Source organism: Elgaria multicarinata, chromosome 7 (assembly GCF_023053635.1).
Source record: "Elgaria multicarinata webbii isolate HBS135686 ecotype San Diego chromosome 7, rElgMul1.1.pri, whole genome shotgun sequence".
NCBI classification, from domain to species: Eukaryota; Metazoa; Chordata; class Lepidosauria; order Squamata; family Anguidae; genus Elgaria; species Elgaria multicarinata.
This window is the reverse complement of record NC_086177.1, coordinates 13,631,352-13,655,085: the sequence shown is the minus strand read 5'-3', so window position 1 is coordinate 13,655,085 and position 23,734 is coordinate 13,631,352. Positions and strand designations below refer to the sequence as shown.

General features: G+C 41.6%; 2 protein-coding genes across 2 annotated transcripts in view; both read right to left on the bottom strand.

Moving 5' to 3' along the window:
- Positions 1-9,308, bottom strand: part of ANKRD33B (ankyrin repeat domain 33B) — a 47,232-nt gene extending 37,924 nt beyond the window's left edge. Inside the window, exon 1 of the mRNA XM_063130004.1 lies at positions 8,847-9,308. Within this exon, the coding sequence (XP_062986074.1) occupies positions 8,847-9,308 (462 nt within the window). The remainder of the gene's footprint in view (positions 1-8,846) is intronic.
- The window catches only part of ROPN1L (rhophilin associated tail protein 1 like), a 155,195-nt gene that overhangs the window by 108,743 nt on the left and 22,718 nt on the right, over positions 1-23,734 (bottom strand). The window lies entirely within an intron of this gene.

The window sequence follows — 23,734 nt, the reverse complement described above, 5'->3', positions numbered from 1 at the left end:
GGCAAACCCTTAAAAGTACAGTCTCTATTTACATTAAGTTCAGATTGTTGTTGTTTCTTTACCTTAAACATGAGTGCTATAATAAATTTACCAGCAATAACATCCTACATGTTCAACAATAAAATCCGATGTTTTACTAGCTGAGGACACCTTTTCTAGGTACACAATTACAGATATTACATAATCTTGATTACAAAATTCAATGTAGAGTACCCTTGAACAGTATAAAAAGAAATATAGAGCTCAGTGTTGCATGGAACAAAGCTTCTCTCTGCTTGTTCAAGAGTGTTTATATTAGAACCTCTCCAACATTCCATTTGAACATCTTACTCTGTTTCATCAACCTTTTCATTCAATGGCTCTAACTCTCAAGTGTACAACAAGCTTTCCTCCACTCATTAAAAATACAATTTGTGATTACAATATTTTTTCGTTTGCTTGTTAGTGTGCAAAATAATGTATACCTATGAGATTCTGATGTGTCAGTGTCCCTCTCTAGGGTATTGCTTTATATGTTTATATTTAGCAGCAGGCTAATGAAGAGAATGGGTCTTTAAAATATAATTTATCTTGAACAACAGCTTCACACTTCACCTTTTATACTTTGAAAAAAGATAGTAGTTCCAACACTGTACTTTTTAAAAACGGAACATCATAGAAATCGCCTCTTAAATAGTGAATTATTCCCATTGAATATGGTATAAAGGGATGCAATCAAGGATGTAACTGACCCTGGCCTCTCAAATGACAACAGTGTCAGAGGAAACTATAAACAATTGAATAAAAGACAAAGCTATATTTCTTATACTATTTTTCTCTTGTACTAAATAGTGTTTAAAGTGTTTAAATGCAAAGTATAGTATCCAATGCTAGTCCTACTTAGAGTAGACCCATTGACATGAACGAGATTTGACTTCGTGACGATCAACTTTAGGGTGACCATATGAAAAAGAGGACAGAGCTCCTATATCTTTAACAGTTGGATTGAAAGGTAAATTCCAGCTGGTGTCATTTGTATGCATGCAGCCCTTGTTAAAATTCCCTTTTCATCACAATGGTTAAAGCTGCAGGAGCTATACTAGAGTGACCAAATACAAAAAGGTGTGGGGCGGGGGGGGGGGGGGGCTCCTGCAACTGCAGTATTGTGATGAAGAAGGAATTTCACCAGATTCTGCATGAATACAAATTACACCTGCTGAAATTCCCCTTTCAATACAACAGTTAAAGTTACAGGGGCCCTGTCCTCCTTTTCATATGGGAGTAAAAAAAAAGCCAAAGGCAAGGGCGGAACCAAGTAATCTTCTGTTGTTGTTTATTCGTTCAGTCGCTTCTGACTCTTCGTGACTTCATGGACCAGCCCACGCCAGAGCTTTCTGTCGGCTGTCGCCACCCCTAGCTCCCCCAAGGTCAAGTCTGTCACCTCCAGAATATCATCCATCCATCTTGCCCTTGGTCGGCCCCTCTTCCTTTTGCCTTCCACTTTCCCTAGCATCAGCCTCTTCTCCAGGGTATCCTGTCTTCTCATTATGTGGCCAAAGTACTTCAGTTTTGCCTTTAATACCATTCCCTCAAGTGAGCAGTCTGGCTTTATTTCCTGGAGTATGGACTGGTTTGATCTTCTTGCAGTCCAAGGCACTCTCAGAATTTTCTACCAACACCACAGTTCAAAAGCATCTATCTTCCTTCGCTCAGCTTTCCTTATGGTCCAGCTCTCGCAGCCATAGGTTACTACGGGGAATACCACTGCTTTAACTATGTGGACCTTTGTTGTCAGTGTGGTGTCTCTGCTCTTAACTATTTTATCAAGATTTGTCATTGCTCTCCTCCCAAGAAGTAAACGTCTTCTGATTTCCTGGCTGCAGTCAGCGTCTGCAGTAATCTTTGCGCCCAGAAATACAAAGTCTGTCACTGCCTCCACGTTTTCTCCCTCTATTTGCCAGTTATCAATCAAGCTGGTTGCCATAATCTTGGTTTTTTTGAGGTTTAACTGCAACCCAGCTTTTGCACTTTCTTCTTTCACCTTCATCATAAGGCTCCTCAGCTCCACCTCGCTTTCAGCCATGTCATCTGCATATCTGAGATTGTTAATGTTTCTTCCTGCGATTTTAACTCCAGCCTTGGATTCGTCAAGCCCAGCACGTCGCATGATGTGTTCTGCATACAAGTTGAATAGGTAAGGTGAGAGTATACAACCCTGCCGTACTCCTTTCTCAATCTTAAACCAGTCCGTTGTTCTGTGGTCTGTTCTTACCGTTGCTACTTGTTCGTTATACAGATTCCTCAGGAGGCGGACAAGATGACTTGGTATCCCCATACCACCAAGAACTTCTAAAGTCAAAGGCTTTAGAATAGTCAATAAAACAGAAATAGATGTTTTTCTGGAACTCCCTGGCTTTCTCCATTATCCAGCGGATATTGGCAATTTGGTCTCTAGTTCCTCTGCCTTTTCTAAACCCAGCTTGTACATCTGGCAATTCTCGCTCCATGAATTGCTGGAGTCTACCTTGCAATATCTTGAGCATTACCTTGCTGGCATGTGAAATAAGTGCCACTGTCCAATAGTTTGAACATTCTTTAGTGTTTCCCTTTTTTGGTATGGGGATATAAGTTGATTTTTTCCAGTCTGATGGCCATTCTTGTGTTTTCCAAATTTGCTGGCATATGGCATGCATCACCTTGACAGCATCATCTTGCAATATTTTAAACAGTTCAGCTGGGATACCGTCATCTCCTGCTGCCTTGTTATTAGCAATGCTTCTTAAGGCCCATTCAACCTCACTCTTCAGGATGTCTGGCTCTAACTCACTGACCACACCGTCTGAGCTATCCCCAATATTATTATCCTTCCTATACAGATCTTCCGTATATTCTTGCCACCTTTTCTTGATCTCTTCTGTTTCTGTTAGGTCCTTGCCATCTTTGTTTTTGATCATACCCTTTTTTGCCTGGAATTTACCTCCGATGTTTCTAATTTTCTGGAAGAGGTCTTTTGTCCTTCCTATTCTATTGTCTTCTTCCACTTCCGCGCATTGCTTGTTTAAAAATAATTCCTTATCTCTTCTGGCTAACCTCTGGAATTTTGCATTTAATTGGGCATATCTCCCCCTATCACTGTTGCCGTTTGTTTTCCTTCTTTCTTGGGCTACTTCCAGTGTCTCAGCAGACAGCCATCTTGCCTTCTTGGTTTTCTTTTTCTTTGGGACGGTTTTTGTTGCCACCTCTTGGACAATGTTGCGAACTTCTGTCCATAGTTCTTCCGGGACCCTATCTACTAACTCTAGTCCCTTAAATCTATTCTTCACTTCCACTGCATATTCATTAGGAATATTAGTGAGCTCATATCTAACTGATCTGTGGGTCTTCCCTATTCTCTTTAGTTTGATTCTAAATTGTGCAATAAGTTCGTGATCTGAACTACAGTCAGCTCCAGGTCTTGTTTTTACCGTCTGTATAGATGTCCGTCACCTTTGGCTGCAAAGGATGTAGTCAATCTGATTTCGGTGTCGGCCATCTGGTGAAGTCCATGTATAAAGCTGTCTTTTTGGTTGTTGGAAGAGAGTGTTTGTTATGCACAGTGAGTTGTCCTGGCAGAATTCTATCAGCCTATGTCCCGCTTCATTTTGTTCTCCTAGACCATGCTTACCTGTAATTCCAGATGTCATTTGACTACCCACCAATAATATGATTAGTAAAAGGTTTATTAAAGTGCCAGGTGTCTACGCGTTTCGAACGCGGTTGCGTTCTTCCTCAGGGCTTTATAACATTAGTGCAGTTGTCTGCAGAAGCACTGCACTAACGTTATAAAGCCCTGAGGAAGAACGCAACCGTGTTTGAAACGCGTAGGCACCTGGCACTTTAATAAAGCTTTTAGCAATAATATTATTGTAGAAGATTACTTGTTCCGCCCTTGCCTTTGGCTATTTTTTACTCCCCTACGGGATTTTCCTTATTTTCGCACTCCTTTTCATATGGTCACCTTAATCAACTTGTCCCATTCATATATATCTGCTGTAAGTATGATAAAGTCTGGATCCAAACCAAAGTTTTTTAAAAAAACATTTTTTAAATGACTTATGCAGTCAACCTTAGCAGTCTTCTGGCATTGTTATTCTGGATCAACCATCACTTTTTTAGAGTGTGTGTATATAAGTATATGCATACCTCCATGCATGCAGTTTCATCTGTACATATAAAATACGTATATATGATACAATTCAAGCCAAATGTAAGCCCTTCAATGGGAGACAGTTCTTCCATTGAAATCAATAGCATGAAAATATGCTTAACTTTGGTGGTGCTGTGCCCATAACATTTATGAATTAATATACTTTTAAGATTTTTATACTTACTGCCTTTTACAAACAAGTTGTTTTACAGCAAGTAAAATCATTGATGTAAACAGTGGGTTCATGAAATAAGTATGTAATACTTCATATATTAAAAACTTGACTTATATCTGTAATTAAAGCTGCAATCTAATGTATACTTACCTGGGAGTAAGCCACACTAAATACTGTAAGACATATCTCTGAGTAAAATTGCAAGGATTGCACTGAATTAAATAGGGTGACCATATGAAAAGGAGGACAGGGCTCCTGTATTTTTTAACAGTTGTATTGAAAAGGGAATTTCAGCAGGTGTCATTTGTATATATGGAGAACCTGCTGAAATTCCTTCTCCATCACAACAGTTAAAGCTGCAGGTACCCTGCCCTCTTTTAAATCTGGTCACTCTAGTATAGCTCCTGCAGCTTTAACTGTTGTGATGAAGAGGGAATTGCACCAGGTTCTCCATATATACAAATGACACCTGCTGAAATTCCCTTTTCTATGCAACTGTTAAAGATACAGGAGCCCTGTCCTCCTTTTCATATGGTCACCCTAAATTAAATGTAATACAGTTGACAGAACATTATACTTGTTTATGGTTCTGTGAAGCAGTACCATGACATAAACTACACCTAACACGGGAGCAAAGTAGGTATAGATGTATTATATTCCAGAGCTCTGTGCATGGTCTGAGACACATGATGATACAACCTCTCTCATTGCCTGAATGGAAGACTTTATAGAACCCTACATACGCATCCTTGAGTACCAAGGAAGAAAGGCATATGTGTGTGTATGTGTGTGTGTGTGTGTGTGTGTGAGTGTATGTATGATTCGATATACTTTGGGCCATGACAGAAGGAGTAGTCAAATCTGTTTGAAATACGGAGTGAAAGGTAGAGATGAGAAATGAATTTGGGAATGCAAGAATTCTTGCATTTTGTATATATACTTAGAAGATGCTGTTGGGAATATAGACAATATAGATGTGTAGAGATAGAGTTGTGATAGGAGAGGATGTGTGGTAGAGTTGTCTATCTGTGGATGTGCGGTAGAGCTGAGCTGAGTTACATGTATGACAGAATGTTCTTGGCAGTGATGGTGGTGTCAAAAGTCTTCTAACAGAAAAGAATAAGGAATGGGGATGCATAGGGATTTTTTATAGTTCCCTTCCTTTCTTTCATCAACATAATCCGTGTTGAAAGTATAGAAAAATAGACAGGGATACTACAACATGTACTATATACCTCTTAATACATTAATCCCTGTGCATTCACAATCGGGGCGGGGAAGGTTAAAGACTAGTTTAAAGGAGTGAAATCCTATGAAGGCAACCTGGTACCCTCCAAGTGTTTTGGACTGCAATTCCCAGAATCCCTGATCATTGGCTATGCTGGCTGGAGCCTATGGGAGTTGTAGTCCAAAACATCTGGAAGCCACCAGGTTACCTACCCTTAGGTATACCAGGTTGCCTGCACACATACCATATATGAAGCAGGTACGAAGCAGGGCATCTAATGCACTTGTGGCTCAATGAGATTGTTATTTTTTTTAATGTAGTAAAGTCATTAGAGGATGATTATACCTTATTAATTTTGTGAGAAAAATATTTCTGAATGTACTCTTTGCAGTGGCAGGTAACATGGATCATGGCATGGGAAAGGTTTGAGAATTAAGGTTCACTTCATGCATTATCCTGGAGGCATGGTTTCTATTAGGAAGCTGAACTGCACAGGGATCTCTCCACCTAGTTAGCTGCTTGTGTAAAGTGGCAGTCATGTGGTACAGATCAATCTGGACCATTCCAGTGGAAACCATTCATTTTCAAGGGGCTTTCCTGGCAAGTTTAAAGTCGGCCCAAGCCATGTGAGCACCATTTCATACAAGTGAAATCAGGGGAGGCCGGTGGCTCCGATTTCAGTGGGGCAAAGATTCCATTCTGGGTTTTAGTGACAACCAGCGAGAAGTCTAAAGCAGCTATGCAAGGTGCCAGGCCCATTTTGTGGGTAGAGACCAGCGTTTTGTATAGTTCCTTTAGATTTATGGCTGGTTGTAACTAAAACCCAGAATGGAGTCTAACCCTCCACCCCTGAAATTGGTTCCACCAGCTTTCCCTGGGTGAAATGCATTCCCTTGGAATGCTGCCCAGATGTCTAAGCTACCCAGAAGCAGCCATGCCATCCTGATAATATATGAGGCATTAATATGATATATGATGTGGTAAATAAACTTGTGTTTTAAACAACTATTGGTCTCTCTCTGTTGTAATGTGTGTTTTTAATTCTGAGCTCCCAATTGTTTTATTCCATCTTCCACTAGAAGAAACATTTTATGCTGCATTTTTATTGTTTTGGTTGTTTTTAATTATTTAATTAGTTTTTTATATTTTTGGTGCAAAACTTTTCCTCTGTAAGCTACAGAGAGAACATTTGTTGATTGGTGCTCATATAGCATTAAATAACAACAATAACAATAGTTGTTACCATACAGTATGCATTCATAAGTAAGAGGCCTCTGTGTCATGACTTAGCTTTGCCATGGTGTGTAATGCTTGCTGCTTCACCATCAACCCAGCATTACTACAACAGTAAATAAAATAAATAAAGTACGTGGGGTGGCATTCAATCCCATTTCAACCTGGCTCTATTCCAACCTAAAGAATTTATTTATTTATTTATTTATTATTGCATTTATCCTGCCTTTTTTCCTCCAAGGAACCCAAGGCGGTGTACATAATCGTCATTATGTACATAATCGTCCTCGTCCTCTCCATTTTATCCTCACAACAACAACAACCCTGTGAGGTAGGTTGGGCTGGGAGTTTGTGACTGGCCCAAAGTCAGCCAGTGGGTTTCCATGGCTGAGTGGGGACCAGAACCCGGATCTCCTGACTCCCAGCCCAACACTTTAGTTACTACACCACACTGGTGTAATTATAATGCATTAAAGACAGGAAAGAAGATAGTAAAGTTGTGACCAAATAAGGACAGGGAATTTGGCAAAATGTAATAGGCCTTTAAAGGACAGACACACTTTATTTATGTTCCCTTTGATGAGGACATATCACTAGGCATCACAATCACAGCAGAAGCTTTTTCTAGCAGTCTCTGCATGGTGATCATAACATGTGTTTCCACATTCAGTTTATATTAAATATGTGAATTTGACAAGATTAAAAAGTCACCTTGTGTAGGTTTCTACCACATCTATGTTGCATTGTAGTTGTGTTGGTAAAACCTCTGTCACTGATTGGCTTATCTGATATGATGGCATGGAATATTCATTTGTTCAGGGAATGAAATAATCTACAATCCCGTTTCCAGGCAAGAAAAAGCTGTCAATTTTGCTGGGGCAAATATTTACAGAGTTTAGTCAAGATGTGCTTGAGGGGTGTGCCAGGGAAACTGATCAAAAGACAATGTGGCTAAAGGGAGTGGGACAAAAGAACAATAGCTCTCTTCTTATGTCCTCTCCATGCATTCAGTCAAGGCATGGAGGAGAGTTTGATCTTGCCTGCTGGCTCTTTCCTTGACCTTTATGGTTGGACGGAACATAAGAAAGGGCTCTACGCCTATACAAGTTTACCTTTTCTTACATTCTATCCAATATATATAAGCCAAATGGCTGCCCACAACTCAGGAGGCAGGGCCACTGGATATGACCCTACCCCCCTTCATGTGTGAACTGAACACATGGAGAGTTCTGCAAGAAGAGGGAGGGGAGAGGAGGGAAAGAGCCCAGGAGAAAGCAAGACTGGGGGTTTGTACTATTGACAGAAATGGGTGGGAGGGTGCTGTTGCACCATGTCCTGCTTGTTCATCCCCGGCTGATGGCTGGTTGGCCACTGCGTGAACAGTGGTGGACTAGATGGACCCTTGGTCTGATCCAGCATGGCACTTATGTTCTTATGAAATGAACTGGTCAGAGAAGTTTGGGACTAGGGCCACAGCTAGACCTAAGGTTTATCCTGGGATCCTCTAAGGTTCGCCCCTGCCTGAGCACTGGATAAACCTTAGGTCTAGGATATCTAGGCCTAGGGAAGGAAATGTTGCCAGTAGTGGTTTCAGTTGAAACAACAGGCTTCAGCATTGTGATCAAGCAACCCTAAAGGATAACAAGGACTTAAAAAAATCAGCTTGCCTGAATCCCACATATTAATTTTAATTAACCAGCCAATTCTTTGGCTACAATGCTCAGAATCAAAAAGCAGAAAGTGAATAGCCCCGATTGTGACTGGAGGGATGTTGGTTATTCTGGAATGGCGAAAGCGGACTACAGGTCCACATGGCGTCTGATGCTGTGGGTGGGGTGGAGTGGGGTGGATAGACCCTGAAATGGGGCAGTAGGTTGGGTTAAATAACAGGACAGTGGCTGGGGCAACTTCGTACGTATCCGTGGCAAGGGGGCGGGAAGTAGTTGAAATCCCTCCCTTTCCGCCCCGCTCCCATTCTCCTCTCCGACCGCCCCCCCTCCTCCCCACTCCCGCCGTGTTTAGGCTGTGAAGCGCTTCTCCCTCACCCGCTTGTTGCGGTCGGTTTCCTTCACCTCCTCCTCTTCGGGACCTTGGCGCATGAGCGCTCGCAGCACGATCACATTGTTGGTGCAACAGGCTCGGAAGAGAGTGAGCGGCTCCGGGCTGTCAGAAGGGTCCGACTCGCCCAGCGACCAGTCGTCGTCGTCGTCGTCGTCGGCAGCCCGCGGCGGGTAGAAGGAGTCGTCTGAAGCGATGCTGCGCGTGTCCGGAAGCTCCGAGAAGTCCTCGTACTCCTCAAAGACATCGTCGTCGTCGTCCTCGTCCTCGTCGCCTGCCCGCGCCGGCTCTACTCGGGCGGCTGGGCTAATGCTAGTGGTGCCGGCGGCGGCCTCCGCTTCCTGGGCTCCGGGCGCGGCGTGCTCGGAGGCGGGTAGTTGCAGCTGCTTCCCGGCGGCGGCGCTCTGGCATTCCCCGACCCCCTTCGCCTCTCCGGAAAGAAGCACCATCGTCGCCTTCCTTCGCTGGGGGAGGCAAGGCGTTTGGACCTCGTTTTTGTTGTTTTCCCCCAGCCCAGAGTTTTTACCTTAGGGAGCAAAACGGTGCCCCTGAGGCACCGGGCCTCTCGCACAAATACATTCAAATACAAAATGGAAGGGGGGGGGGCTCCACATAAAATCACCCACACCCCACACACCCAGCTCAATGAGAAATTAAGTCTCTTTTCTTCCCTCCCCCCACCCCCGCTCCCCCCTCTTCCAAAATATATCCACTCAAGTAACAGGACAAAAAATCCAGCTGTGGATAAAGGACAAGTGTACCCAGGACTTTTACACTAAGCTAAAGCCTCAATGTGAAACGGTGTTGTTAAATTCACAACAAAACACGCGCACGAAGTCAACCTGTTTGAGGTCTAGAGAAAAAAGTGGGTCCCCCCAAGGATAACATCACACCCACATCATCATCCAGTCGAGAGGTGGAGGAGAAAAAGGCAACTCCGATATATCAAAGTCATGGCATACCCATACAATTCAGTTCAAAGGTAAAGAAGAGGAGGGTCCCTCAAGTGTTGAGAACACTTTCCTCCACACACACAAATCCTCCCAGCAAAAATCTAGGGAAGAAAGGTGGCCTTCATTGTACTGACACCCAACACAATCCTCACATCAATTAAGAGAAAGAAGGGCTCTTTGTCCCAAAGTTTACACTACAACTCACATCAGACCGACAGCATGAAGAGGAAATCCTAAAATACTAAGAATCACATAATCGCTACCCCACCCCAACAATTACCCCAGATCGCAGATACTCTTATCCATCCAATGGTACTTCAGTGTCAAAGCCACTGCCCATCCTCCTGGAATTTATCCTACTTCAACTAATATTGAAATAAATATTAAGGGTGGGAGTTTCTTCCCGCACTTATTGGATCAGGAGGTCAGGCATATGTGATTCCCAGCTTTAGGAGACAAAATGTGAATCTTGTCAGAGCCATCGGGTTAGCGTTATTCTTTCCCATCGTATCTGTCTGATTCATGTGGGTAGGAGGAGTGGGAAGTTTGGGAAAAACACAAGAGACAATTCTCCAACGCCTTGTGCAAAGGGCGGGGGGAGTCCAGACACGCTTCTTGCAAAGAACTGAAAAGCGCCCAAGCAAGGGCTATTTGCTGACAGGAGCAGCAACTTCTTCGCTTCCTTTTGTGTGTGTGTATGTAGGGGGAAAAGACGCTCTATATTTCCAGTAAAGTCAGCGTCTCACGCTATCCGATTTCCCACGCTGATCCAGTCCTTGCGCATACTCCGAAAAGATTACAAATTGCTGGCTTTTTCTAAAAGTGTCACTTTGCAACCAGAACGACGAATCACGTGCTTTTCCCGCCAGAAAGAGTAACCAAGTTGTTAGGATTTCTTCTGCGACACAGACTCGCCAAACTGGGAGCCGCTGAAGTAAGATCCTGCCGGAGCAATCCGAAAAGGAACCTGGCTTGTAGCTTTACTGAAGCGATCAAAGGAGCCGAGTAAAGAAATTTCCACACCGCCGCCTGTCTTCAGAAGGTCATCCACTGCTTTGCACCCCCTTATCGGGGCAGGGTGGAAATAAAGCAAGCCACAATAATAAACAATATAGCCAGTGATCAATTCTATTCCAAATATGGTTCGGGAAAGGCTGCAAGGAGGGGCATAGCGACTAACACGTTTAGAAAACTCCTGCCAGTGAGTCCTAATCCGATCACCAGAAGATTGAGGCTCCAGCTTAGCATGTTGACATCAAGGACACATTTGCAAAGCGATTTACATGCAGCTGTCCATGTTGGTTTTTATGCATCAGCGAAGAAAATTGCCATTGACAGGTGAGTAATTTGAATTCCCTCTGCACCTTCAGCTTCCTTACGTCCACTTGGGCTTTTCCTTCCATTCTTCTCAATTCAGTAGTTCAAACATGTATGGCTTAGATAACAGTCCAGCGCACCCCACTGCACCCCCGAAAGTTTTCTCTGGCTTACTGTCAGATGTTTCCATACTTTCTGAGCAGCGATTGTGAAAAACCGGGGAAAGATCAAATTAAGCATAAATGGAATTGTTACAGCTGCTGAGCATAACTTTTCAGGAACCCATGGGTCCTACAGTGAGGAACGTTTAATAATTACAAGTTAATATAGTTAGAAATAAGTACAAATGCATACATACAGTTACACACTTTATTCATATTTTAATAACATATTTAGTAACATGCATTTGATAATAAACACTCAGAGTCTGGGTTCTAGGAATCAAAATGTTTTCTCATTTGAATTAATAAACCTCTTTAAATAATTGCTCTTTCATTGAGGTGGGTAGAAAAGTTGGCACTGGTTCCGTCTGCCTTGTAGCATTTCTCTAATCAAAACGATACAGAAGCTGAAAGTGTATGGAACTTTTATCAAAGGGCGCAGTGTAATAAATACCTCAGAGTAAAGGCTGGGTGTTTTTGATTGCAAGGTAGCATTTTAAAGCACAGTTATTTAATAGGATTATAGTTTGAATTCCTGTGATCTGTTCCATTCATCCTACATTTGAATGATCTATATTTAGAACTCTATGCCTATCGGATGTTTGTCATTAGTCTGCCTGTGCTTTCTTCCACATTTCCCCTGCATACTGAATAGATTCAGTCCTGTTTGCGTTCTCTGCTGCCCCTCAGGGGTGAAGGGAAAAAGGAGAGGGGAATGCATACTAGACAATATGTCAATATTTAAAGTTGAAGTTACAGAGTCAGACCAGCATATTTTTGGAATTATTATTAATAATATTTTAAACACATTTGATAAGCAAACTTTTGGGTACCTTTCCTCTGTTTCAGATTGATATGAAGTTTTCAGAACTGATTTCAAAGACCTGAAAATGTGGTGTGGGAAGATAAAATACTGAATTTATAACCACATCAAAATGCTATAGTTTTGAAAATGTCCAGAGGATATTTAGATCATCCTTGAAAATAATTATTTGCCTAATTAGCGACTGACAGGTTCAGGGCAACTAAAAATTCCTTCTAAGCAAGTAACATTTTAGGCCAACTACCAAAGCAGAGCCATTGCACATAGGTTCAAACTGGCTGTTTCATGTTTTTGTAAGCTGGTAAATTTATACTTATCCTCAAAGTTGGTTTAGCTTTTGGCATACTTGGAAATCTCTGGATCTCTGTGGCTGCAATTCTAAACACACTTCCATGGGAATAAGCCCCACTAAACAAAATGGGACCAAATTCTGAGCAAACTTCCACAGAATTGTTCTGCTTCAAAGGAGTCTTAGCCTTATACTCAGCTACAGTTGAAGCTGTAACAAATAAACCATTTTCAAACTGTTTTGAATTTGTCATGTATGTGCACCCTGATAAAAGTTGGCAAGGAAAGCTGATGGAAAAGAAAGCAAGGGATAAAGCAGCGGTGAAGAATATATATTAGCAAAAATATAACAAAAAACATTAAGGAAGAGAAGGAAAGGATGTTAAAGGAGATCAGCAAACAAGTGCTGCTGTCTACACTTGTCAACTACACTTCTGTGATTCCAGACAGTGAAATGCTGTTATCAGGCTACCTTATTTGTTTTAATTGCTGTTTTCATTGTAACTGTTTGTCTTGAGGCAACAATGTACTCGTTATCTCAACAGTCATTATGAAAGCATTCAATATATCCTAGTTTTTGGTGTATGGGAGGAGGGGACTGGACAGCTTTGCACACATAAACTCTGCTCAGTCTTGCCTCTTAACTTCCTGTATTACATAAATGCTATCAGCTCTACCGTAGCCACTTTTGATGTATCAGGGACAAAAGACATATTTGGGGAGAGACCATAGTTCAGTGGTGGAGCAGATGCTTGGCATACAGAAGTCCCAAGTTTGGTCCTTGGGCTGTGCGTGAGACCTTGGAGACCATCTGCCAGTCAGAGTAAGCTATACTCTGTTATGGTTCTAACCTCTATTGTGGTTCTTATCTTTCTCCAAGATCAGATAAAATGGTTGAGCTGGGAAGTAGGATTTCTCAGTGTCACTGACATAGTATGGCAGGAGAAGAAAAGAGTTGTCTCACTGACCTCTCTATCACATGGTATCACAATTAGCTCAATTATAAGTGGCTATAGAATAGTGCTTAACACTTTGTGATGTGATATGAAGTTCAGTCCTGACACAAAATTCAAGCCTTTTAACTGGAAGCCCTTCACCAAACCCACATATGACTGCATTTACGCACAGATAGTGAAGTGGGTTTTTCAGAATTTTTTCCTACACAAATTAATTTGCATTGGAAAATATTGTTTGCAGCAGAAAATTGAACGGCGACTGAATTTAGAATGTTTATTTCACTTTTATTTAGTAAACAAAGCTGCAAAAAGTACCTCATGTTATTTATTTTTTGTCCCAATACACCACAAGTATTTTACTGGAAATATTTGAGGGGGGGGAATTAAAGCACATTTAGTGTGATTAAATATAGTATGTAGAATCCTATATAAGAATATGGTAGTGTAAGGCTTATTACTCGAGCCATCCTTTCCCCAATGCTATTTAATATTTACATGAAACCACTGGGAGAGATGCTATCAGTATGCTGATGACACCCAAATATATTTCTCTATGCCTTCAACATCAGCGTTAGCTAAGGATAGTGTGTCTCCTCTGAATGAATGCTTAGAGGCAGTAATGGGCTGGATGAGGGAAAACAAACTGAAGCTGAATCCAGACAAGATGGAGGTGCTTGCTGTCAAAGGCCACAACCTGGGTTTAGAGGTGTGTCAACCAGTTCTGGATGGGGTTACACTCCCCCTGAAAGATTGTGTTCGCAGCTTGGGGGTGCTTCTGGATCAGTCGCTCCAAATAACAGCCCAGACAGATGCAACAGCCAGGAGTGCCTACTATCAGCTTCGGCTGATACGCCAGCTGCGCCCCTTCCTAGAATCAGAAGACCTAAAGATGGTAGTGCACACGCTGGTAACTTCAAGGCTCGACTTCTGCAAGGCTCGACTTCTACATAGGGCTACCTTTGTGCCTAGTCCGGAAACTTCAACTAGTTCAAAATATGGCAGCCAGGCTGGTCACCATACACCTAGGGGTTACCATATAACACCAGTTTTAAAATCTCTTAGTTTCTGGGCCAAGTTAAAAGTGCTGGTTATCACCTTTAAAAACATACATGGTTTGGGTCCAAGCTACCTGCAGGATCGCCTTCTCCCGTACAATCCGCCTCGCACACTCAGGTCCTCTGGGAGAAATCTACTTCAGTCAGTCAAAGTTAGGCTGACAGGTATTACCCAGAGGACCTTCTCTTCTGCTGCTCCCAAACTGTGGAATGGCCTGCTGGCAGAGACTTGTCAACTTGACAGTCTAGTAGCATTCAAGAAAGCTATCAAGACTGATCTCTTCTGGCAGGCCTATCTAGAGGAATTTTAGGATGTTTTTAGGATGTTTTAACAAGGTATATTATGTTCTTAATTCAGTTTTGTGTATTTTGTATTTACTGTTGTTCCCTGCCTTGATCAAAATGGAGAGGCGGGTAAGATGATGATGATGATGATGATTCCAGATCGATTTTGCTCAGTTTTGTTTCAAACTAAAACTTAAGCAGTGTAGATGTGCAGAAAATTTTGAAAGTTCAAAGCTCAAGCATTAATAACAGTTAATTTCCTCTGCGTCAAACAGGCAGGACAAACCCTCTGACAGTGGGATGAAGGACAGCCCTGTTTGGCCAATCAGTGTGGCTTGAAAGCTGGTCCTGGGTGTAGCTGCGCAGTTAGGCTGTTGCCACCAGTAGAGAGGGTGAAGGGGATGGAGGCAAACAATTGGGGCACACGAGGGTTGGGGAGGGGATCACACCACATGCAAATTTTGGACAGGGGATTCACTATGCATGAGCCACATTTATATAATTCATGAGCCCTTCTGTGGTGAGTGGACTTAGGGCAAAGAAATGTGAAAGCAGCAGGACTACTAGCACCCATGGTGACATGGGCTTTGCACTAGTTTTTATTAGAATACTTGTAAAAATTTGCTTCCCTTAAGGCACAATCCTATGCATGTTTAGACAAAAAAAGTCCAACAACTCCCAGCATTCCTCAGATATGATGGCTGCCTGGGGAATGCTAGGAGTCATAGACTTTTTCTGCCTAAATTTGCATAGGATTGTGCCTTTACATGGTTTACATTTAAGAAAACCTCCAAGAGGTATTGAAAACTGTTGACACACAACCCAAAGAATTGTGCATGATATGTTAATAACATCAACAGAGGTCAACTCTTTCACTCAGGTTGTTGGAGCATCTTCAGTTTCGTTGTCACTAATTAGTCGTTCCATTCCATAAATTTGAAAAATAAATAAGTGCAAACTGCTACAAGAGCTTTTTTGGCTGAGGAATGGGATAAAAATACTTTAAATAAGTAAATGTCCTCTCATATACTTGATTTCCACAGACAACTAAAGCACTGGAAAATTTTCCACTCTATTTCACTAATCAGAGGAGAAAATCACTCTTCACATGCTCAAAGACACAGTCTTTATTATAATTCTTACACTCCGTATGCTTGAGTACTGGCATTGACCACAAGTTCTGGAGCTAAGTGCCAGTTCTCATTAAGTTCTGCCATCAACATAAAACAAATTTGTTTTGGCATCATAAATTGAGCCTGCCCACCCACCCACCCACCCCAAAAATTAACAGGTTAAGTATATTTTGGAAGCCTGTTGATATTTTAAGGAAGCATAATTATTATGTTTTATTGCAACATTATTATCATGGTATTTCATCCAGAAGATGAAATATTGGGGTGCACAGAACAGGTGTGATTTAGTGCTTTTGCCATTCATTTGTAGTTTGGCCCTGTATACGCTACTTCATCTTAATTCCCTCCTCTGTAATATAGCTATGAGTTAGATTCAGAATTGCTGCAGCAAAACTCCATGAACTTGATACTCCCACAGGTGGAAGGTTGGGGAGATGATTTCTGTGCATTCCCCATCCTGCTTTGCAGTTCCTTATACCAAAATCCGTTCCAGAGGGTTGGGGGATGCTCCAGAACAGAATAAGAGGTGGCACTGGGAGCTGTAGGGGGAAGGGGAAATCATTAATTATTGCCTTCCCACTAGCTGCCCACAGAAGCATCCAATTAAGTGGAGCAGGATCATCCTCTAGATCTTGACTCACTTCCACGAATAAAATGAGTCTTTGTGTTCACAGAAGTTTGGAACCAATCTAATGATAATAATGTCTCCTCAGTCTTATCAGACTAAAGTTACTTCAGTCAGGATCATTCATTTTCTATGTGTCTATAGAACTGAGCTCTCCAACATGGTACCCATAATGTTGTATAATTGCAACATTGTACCAGTTGATCTCTGTCCAAATTCGATTGTGCTGCTCTAGAACTTCAATATGGAAGATCCCTATTAGGGGTTGGATATAGACCAGTTTAACTAAATCAACTAAACTAGTCTATATCCAACCCCTAGTAGGGATAACCCTACCCCTAATCCACTGAAATCAATGGGACTTAAGTCACAACTAATGTGTCCCTTTGATTTCAGTGGAAACTAACTTCAATTTAGTCTGATTCCATCCCTAGACATTAGATGATGCATGTGCAGCCAGATGTCTTGATTTTGTTTCAGCATAAACATATATACCTTTAAAACATTGTTAGCAATTCCAATGTAACTGCCAGAATAAACAAACAAAAACTTGGCTGCACATGGATATCAAAGTAAACAAATGTGTCCTTACAGCTCCATTGAATTAAATTTCTCCCATATATTAATCAGTTATACTTTTAGTTGTTTAATATCCTTTTAAAACAGATTATAGAGCACTGTTGATACATTAAACAGAGGGAATGTAAGAAGTTCTAACCCTTTTACCTACCATTAATGATGGAAAGTACAATAAAAAACCCTCTTGCTTATTATTTATTCTTATTGCAGCAAGAACATAAGATCGCTGCTGCATCACAGCAAAGGCCCATCTAAGTCCATCATCTTGTTTCCTTCATAGGCCAACCAGATGTATGGAGGAAGTCCAAAAGCAGGACGTGAGGCAATAGCCCACTCTTGATGGATGTCAAAATCCTCCAGAACAATAAGCTTGAGGGAGCCCAATGCCACAACAAGACCACGTACACAGTTCAGGGAGGGAAGACTATTGGACAGCATAGTCAGGGCAGGTGTCAGCACCTGGCATCCTTGGGGAGCTGCCAGGGCCCCAGCAGGGCTCACCATTGATGTCTACCCTAGCCCCCACCCCTCAAAAAAGTTAGTTGGGCCTGGGAGTACCCATCATTTCTCACAATGCAACAGAGCAATGCTATCTTGGGTGCAGGGGAAATTTAAATGGCAGGCCACTCCAGCGCATCCAATGCTGCTTCCCACTGGGGGAGGGTACTGACATAAGAGGGAGCCCACCAGAACACAAATTGCCAAGGGCCCCTCATACCCAGAGCTAACCTTGAGCAGGGTGGATAGTACACCAATAGAATTTCAATCCTGTGTTGAATGCCTACAGATAGTTACAGACACTAAAAATCCAGTGATTGCTGAACAGGACACCTCAGTAGGGAAATCGTAGCCTGCTGCAGCAGTAGAAAGCCTGCTGGACAAAGCTGGGAGAGATTAACTCCTCTGTTTCATCCAAACCAGGTCTCCATCACACCTACCAGGTCAGCATGCGCATCCAAAATCAACTCCTGAATGGCCAACACCTTGGCATTTACGGACAGGGCATTCAACAGCAGGCCTGGAGGGAAGTCACAGAGCATCTAGGGTCTCATAGGTTGAGGTAAGAACTGGAAGAAGAGATGGTCTTACATGTTTAACCTCTCTGCCTGGAACAACTTGGCTGTCTTCCACTGGCTTCTCTGCCCACCCACTCTGCCCACCCACTTCTCTGCCCACTCACATTAGTGTCACCCCTCCCACTCACTCCACTCTGGAACCAAAACATATCCTCCCCTATCATATAAAAGTAGAATCAATACCCAGAAAGTGCAAAACAGGTAGGGATAACGCTCCCCTGGGCAATATCGAAAAAAGTTGCTAAAATGCTATATTCCAAAGGAGAACACAAGAGCAATATATAATTGGCTTAATCAAATATCCTCTTCTGCCCTTCTGCAGCTCCTCCCCCAGTGTATGTTTCAAAGCTGTTCCAGAGGATCCCCCAACCCTCCAGAGTAGATTTGGGGGGCTGCAAGAGGGAAAATGCGTTCCACTGCCAGATTCTGGTCTGCTTGTGGAACAACACTTTTGGATTCAAGCCACAGCTATTTTATATCAGCTATTTGTCATTTTGAAGGCATCTTAAAATATATATTGTAACCAGCTTCACAATGGCCAGTGTAGTGTAGTGCCTAAAGTGTTGGACTGGGAGTTGGGAGATCCGGGTATCTAGTCCCCGCTCAGTCATGAAAACCTACTGGATGACTTTGGGTCAGTCACAGACTCTCAGCCCAACTTACCTCACAGGGTTGTTGTTGTGAGGATAAAATGGAGAGGAGGAGGATTATGTACGCTGCCTTGGATTCCTTGCAGGAAAAATGGTGGGCTGTAAATGTAATAAATAAAATAAATATAAATAATGGCATATATAGGTATGAGATATATCCTCCAACTGCTTTAGTATGGCAAAGGCAGATGTAGCAGTAGGTGGAGCACAAATTGAAATAAACATTCTCTTTTCCCTCTCAGTCTTGCTAAGAATCAGACCAAGAATGGTGACAAATGTCCTATCCTTTCTGGGACTGGGCACCTGTTATGCCCTTGCCCAATTTTCCCATGAGACAGTATTTTCTTGAGAATACATCCAATACAGATGGAGCTGTCTAAGTTCATTATCAGTGCAGGGAGGAGAGTGTTTTAAAAATAAGCTCTAGAGCTTAAGAAATCCTTTGTTTCATTCCAAGACAATATGGTGAGCCTGGGCCTCAGAGAGACAGTCTTGGATGCAGTCCACCGCAGAACATCAGGGGATATCTGTTAACAGCAAAAAGATTCAGCAATAAGGCAAAGTCTAATATTAATTAAAATAATTATTGCAGAATATGTTTATTTCATGAACATCAAGCTGCTTATAAAAACTGTTTTCACCTCCAAATGAAATTAGCCTGTATACTTAATAAGAAAACAGCAATTGTCAACAAGTAAAGCACAAGCAATTGAAAAACAAGCAAACACCAGGCCTATGTTTTTCATCAAATTTAGAATGCAAAATCGACTTCAAAGTTGATTTAATAACAGTTCATTGATTTAATAACTGCACCCAGGCAAACCTCAACTATAACTAAAAGTGGGATACCAGATGTCCTGTAGGTTGTGATACCTGCTTTGCTCCTAGAACGGTGATTTTGTCACTGCTCTGACAATTTATAGTCCCAGAACCCCATAGCCAGAAACATTTTCTATTTAGATTACATATAAATGTGTATATGAACACATACGTGTTCAAAATATGTATATTTTGTCTAGATTAATATTTTTCCTATTATTTAAAAATATAGTTATCTGTCCTCAGTCTGTGCACAGGACAAGTTAAACTAGATAAATAATAACATAAAAATCCACATCTGAAATATATTTACTTGGAAGTAACCCACATTGATTTCAGGGGTGGGGAATGGTCTGTGATTTTTGCTGATTCTTGTATATTTAACCGTTAGAAGCAATTTTTCCTAAAGGGAGCTGCAGCAGGAAGAGGGAGGCAGGAAAGTCCCACCTCCCTGAGTAGGACTCTGGTCACAGAAGTTAGGATCGAAGCAATACTTTACATTGGTTAATAACGTGCAGTGTAAAAATAAATATGTGGACTAGAGTGGTGGTGTTTTATTTATTAAAACATTTGTATCCTGCCCTATATCACTAGGATCTCAGGTTGGCATACAGGTAAAATAATACAAACAGTATAAAACAATACACAGTATACAAAGCTAAAAACAAATTTAACAATTAAGCAAGCTAAAACCAGAATAGAATTTAAAAGCAATAGAAACAATTAAAACTAAGTGCAGCCTTGGTGAATTTAGCCATCAAAAGCTTTGTTAAAAAGCCATGTTTTAACTTGGCGCTGAAATGAGGGAAGGGCATTCCATAGCTGGGGTGCAACAATGGAGAAAGCCTTCTTCCGTGTCTCACTGTACCATATGTCTCGCATTGGTGGGACATGGAGGAGGGCTCCTTCAACAGATCTCAGGTCTCTGGTAGGTAGGAGAGGTGTTCCCTCAAGTATCAAGGTCCCAAGCCGTTTAGGACTTTAAATGTCATTACCAACACCTTGAATTCTGACTGGAAGCATATAGGCAGCCAGTGCAATTCCTTTAAGACCACTGTTATACGGTCTTTGTGGGATGTACCTGTCAGTAGTCTAGCTAGTGCATTTTGCATTAGCTGCAACTTCTGAGACATCTTCAAGAGCGGCCCCACATTGAGTGCATTTCAGTAGTCTAACTGGGAAGTTACCAGCGCATGCACTACTGTGGCTAGATTGTCCCTGTCAGGAAAGGCCATAGCTGGTGGATCAGCTTCCTTTCAACTTCTATTTTTCTCATCCCTGAACATTTTAAAAAACTTTTTGCTATCAAACTTCATTAGGCAGTTTGCAATCTCACTGTACAATATTCTTGTACAGTTCCTATTCATTTCAATGGGGACTGTGCAGAATGTCTACATAAACTGTATCGTATTTACAGTGAGTTTTCCAGCCTCTTTTTCTACTCAACACTTGGAAACTGATCAGCACTTGGATTGCTGCCAGCAGGAGCCAGTATGCAGATCACTGCTTTGCTTTGAGGAAACAAATCCCCTGTCAGGTGTGGGTGTATCATTTCCAGACATGGCAAAGTCTGTCCATCCGCCAGCTGCCTTCATCTGCATCTGCTACATCCCCATCTGGGAAATTACAAGAAGAAAAACATGTTGAAATAGCAAGAAATCCTCAATATATTTCACATTGGCTACTGTAATAAAATTAAACAAGAGCAGAAACTGCCCTGTGAGTAATTAATCCTGAAACAATTATAATACTTGATTACTTTTCAGGCAGAAGGGTTAACATTATTCTTAAACCACATACATACTGTAGATTGCTTTCAGTTTTTCAACACTTTAAGGTTGAAATTAATTTAAGCATAGATAAATCTAAATATATTTTAAATACTTAAACATTGGGCTGCCAATGTATTTGAGTAAATGGCTCTCAACAGATTTATCTGCCAACTCCAAGGCCGTAGCTAGACCTAAGGTTTATCCCGGGATCATCCCAGGTTTGTCCCTGTCTGAGCGCTGGATGCCCTGTGTGGTACTTAGATGAACAGGTTTGACCCCAGGACAATCCTGGGATAAACCTTAGGTCTAGCTACAGCCCAAGTGTACTTTAACTCTATACAGTGGCTTAATTTAGGGATTAGAATAGATGCCCTTTAGCTATCTTCCACTTACATAAATCCATGATTAGCTATTGATATTCAGTCAATCAATTCAGATGTAGGGCATTACTTCCACACACACACACAACGTAGTTGCCACAAGAGTCAAGACCACCTGGCATTAGGATGCGATGCAGGGCCTCTGACAAAGCTCTAAATAGCTTCAGAGAATCACGTGGAAGAATATAGTCTTTTAAAAATCCTGATCCAAACCCATTTAGGGTATTAATGTTTATGACGAGAATAAAAGGTTCAGAATAATTTTCAGAATAAAATTATGAATTGAACCTGGAAATAGATCGGGTGTACAATATTGTAACATACTCTGAAAAATGAGCCCAAATCACCACTCATAACTGCAGCATTTTGAAATAGTGGAAGATTCCAAATGCTTTTCAAAGGCAACACTATGTACAGCATTTTGCATTACTCTAATCTGGAATTCACCAAGGCAGGGATGTGTTTGTTTAAAACAAAATCTGAATTCTTGGTGTATTTGAGAGAGAGAAAGGGGGCAGGCCACAGGCCTGGCAGCTGACTTGAATCCTTCCATATCCCCATCAGACAGCAGCATCAACCAGATAATGGAAAAGTCTCCACACCCACCCACACACCCGTTTTTTTTTAGGACTCTGGGTTCTATAAATTAATTTCTAGGGTTCTAGGCTCTGTAAAATAATTGTTAAGACTTGGGTGCAGCTCCAGGCTCTGTAAATTAATTTTTAGAGCTCTAGGCTCTAAATTAATTTCCTTCGTTCTACCCGCTCTATTTTTTTCTTTGTAAAATATAAAACATCCAACAAAACTTTAAAAAACTCAGATAAAATATCAGACACAGTTATGAGCATTACATGCAGTAATTTTGCTCCAAAATTTCCCTGACCCCGTTTTCCCGGGGGTATTCCACCCCCTGACCAGCATTTATACATTCCATCAATATATTTTAAGCCCAAAAATATTCCATGGCCAAATTTGTTTGGGAAAGACTACTCTATGCTCTACTGTAGAAGTGTGGGTGGAGAGGCCATTGAGGCAAGGGCAGCTATTTTTACACTTTTCACCCATCCCACTGACATCAATGGGAGGAAAAGTTCTTGTGTCCAGTTCAGGACCAGTATACTCTTCACCAGTGAAATTGCTCTGCCAGAGAATATCTCACCTGTGTGTCGGGGTCATATACGTCATGGTATTTACCATTCTGGCAATCTAACATGACTTCCACAGAATCCTATAACCCTTCAAACTGAGTATTTTTAGTACAGGATTGTATCCAAGCATCTAGGAAGCATAAAAGAATACACTAAAATAATATTTCTAAGAAAAGTGAGCAAGCAAAATCTAGAGGCTCTGAAAGTTAGAAACTGTAGGTAGTATATGCAAAAGCCTTGTATGAATGCTGATGAGAAAATGTAGTTTAAACTGGAAAAATACAGATTATCAGATAGGTGTGTGTGTTTAAATGCACTTTCTATCCATCACTTGGATTTTATTTAGTCAAATCTAATGTAACAGCAAAAAAGGCTAAATTGTAATTAACTGTAAATGTATGCAATAAAATAATGTATGCAAATCAGCTATAGTTTAATGAAGATGATTATGTTCTGCCTCAGGAAACTGGAGGAAAAAAATCGATTTTTGACTATATAGGATGTCCTTCTGCGTTTTAGATTTAAAAATATATAACGCAGGGAGGGGAGAAACATGCATTTGCCTATTTGACTGATTTGTCAAAAACAGAGGCTTTTCCTGTGAAGAGCCGGCTTCACATCCCAGTAGCCTCACAGAAAAACAAACTGACCTAACGACGTGGCGTCTTATATTAATGACAAGCCCGTAAATTTGGATCCTGAACTGAACTGGGTGAAGGCGGACAATGGCCAGGCGCGCGTACTTGGCTGACCTGCAGTAACCCATCCCACCAACAGAGGCAGCTGTTATCGCCGTCTCCTATTCCGCCACCCCTGACGGCCTTGCGGGAGAAGCTGCAGATATCGCGAGATTTC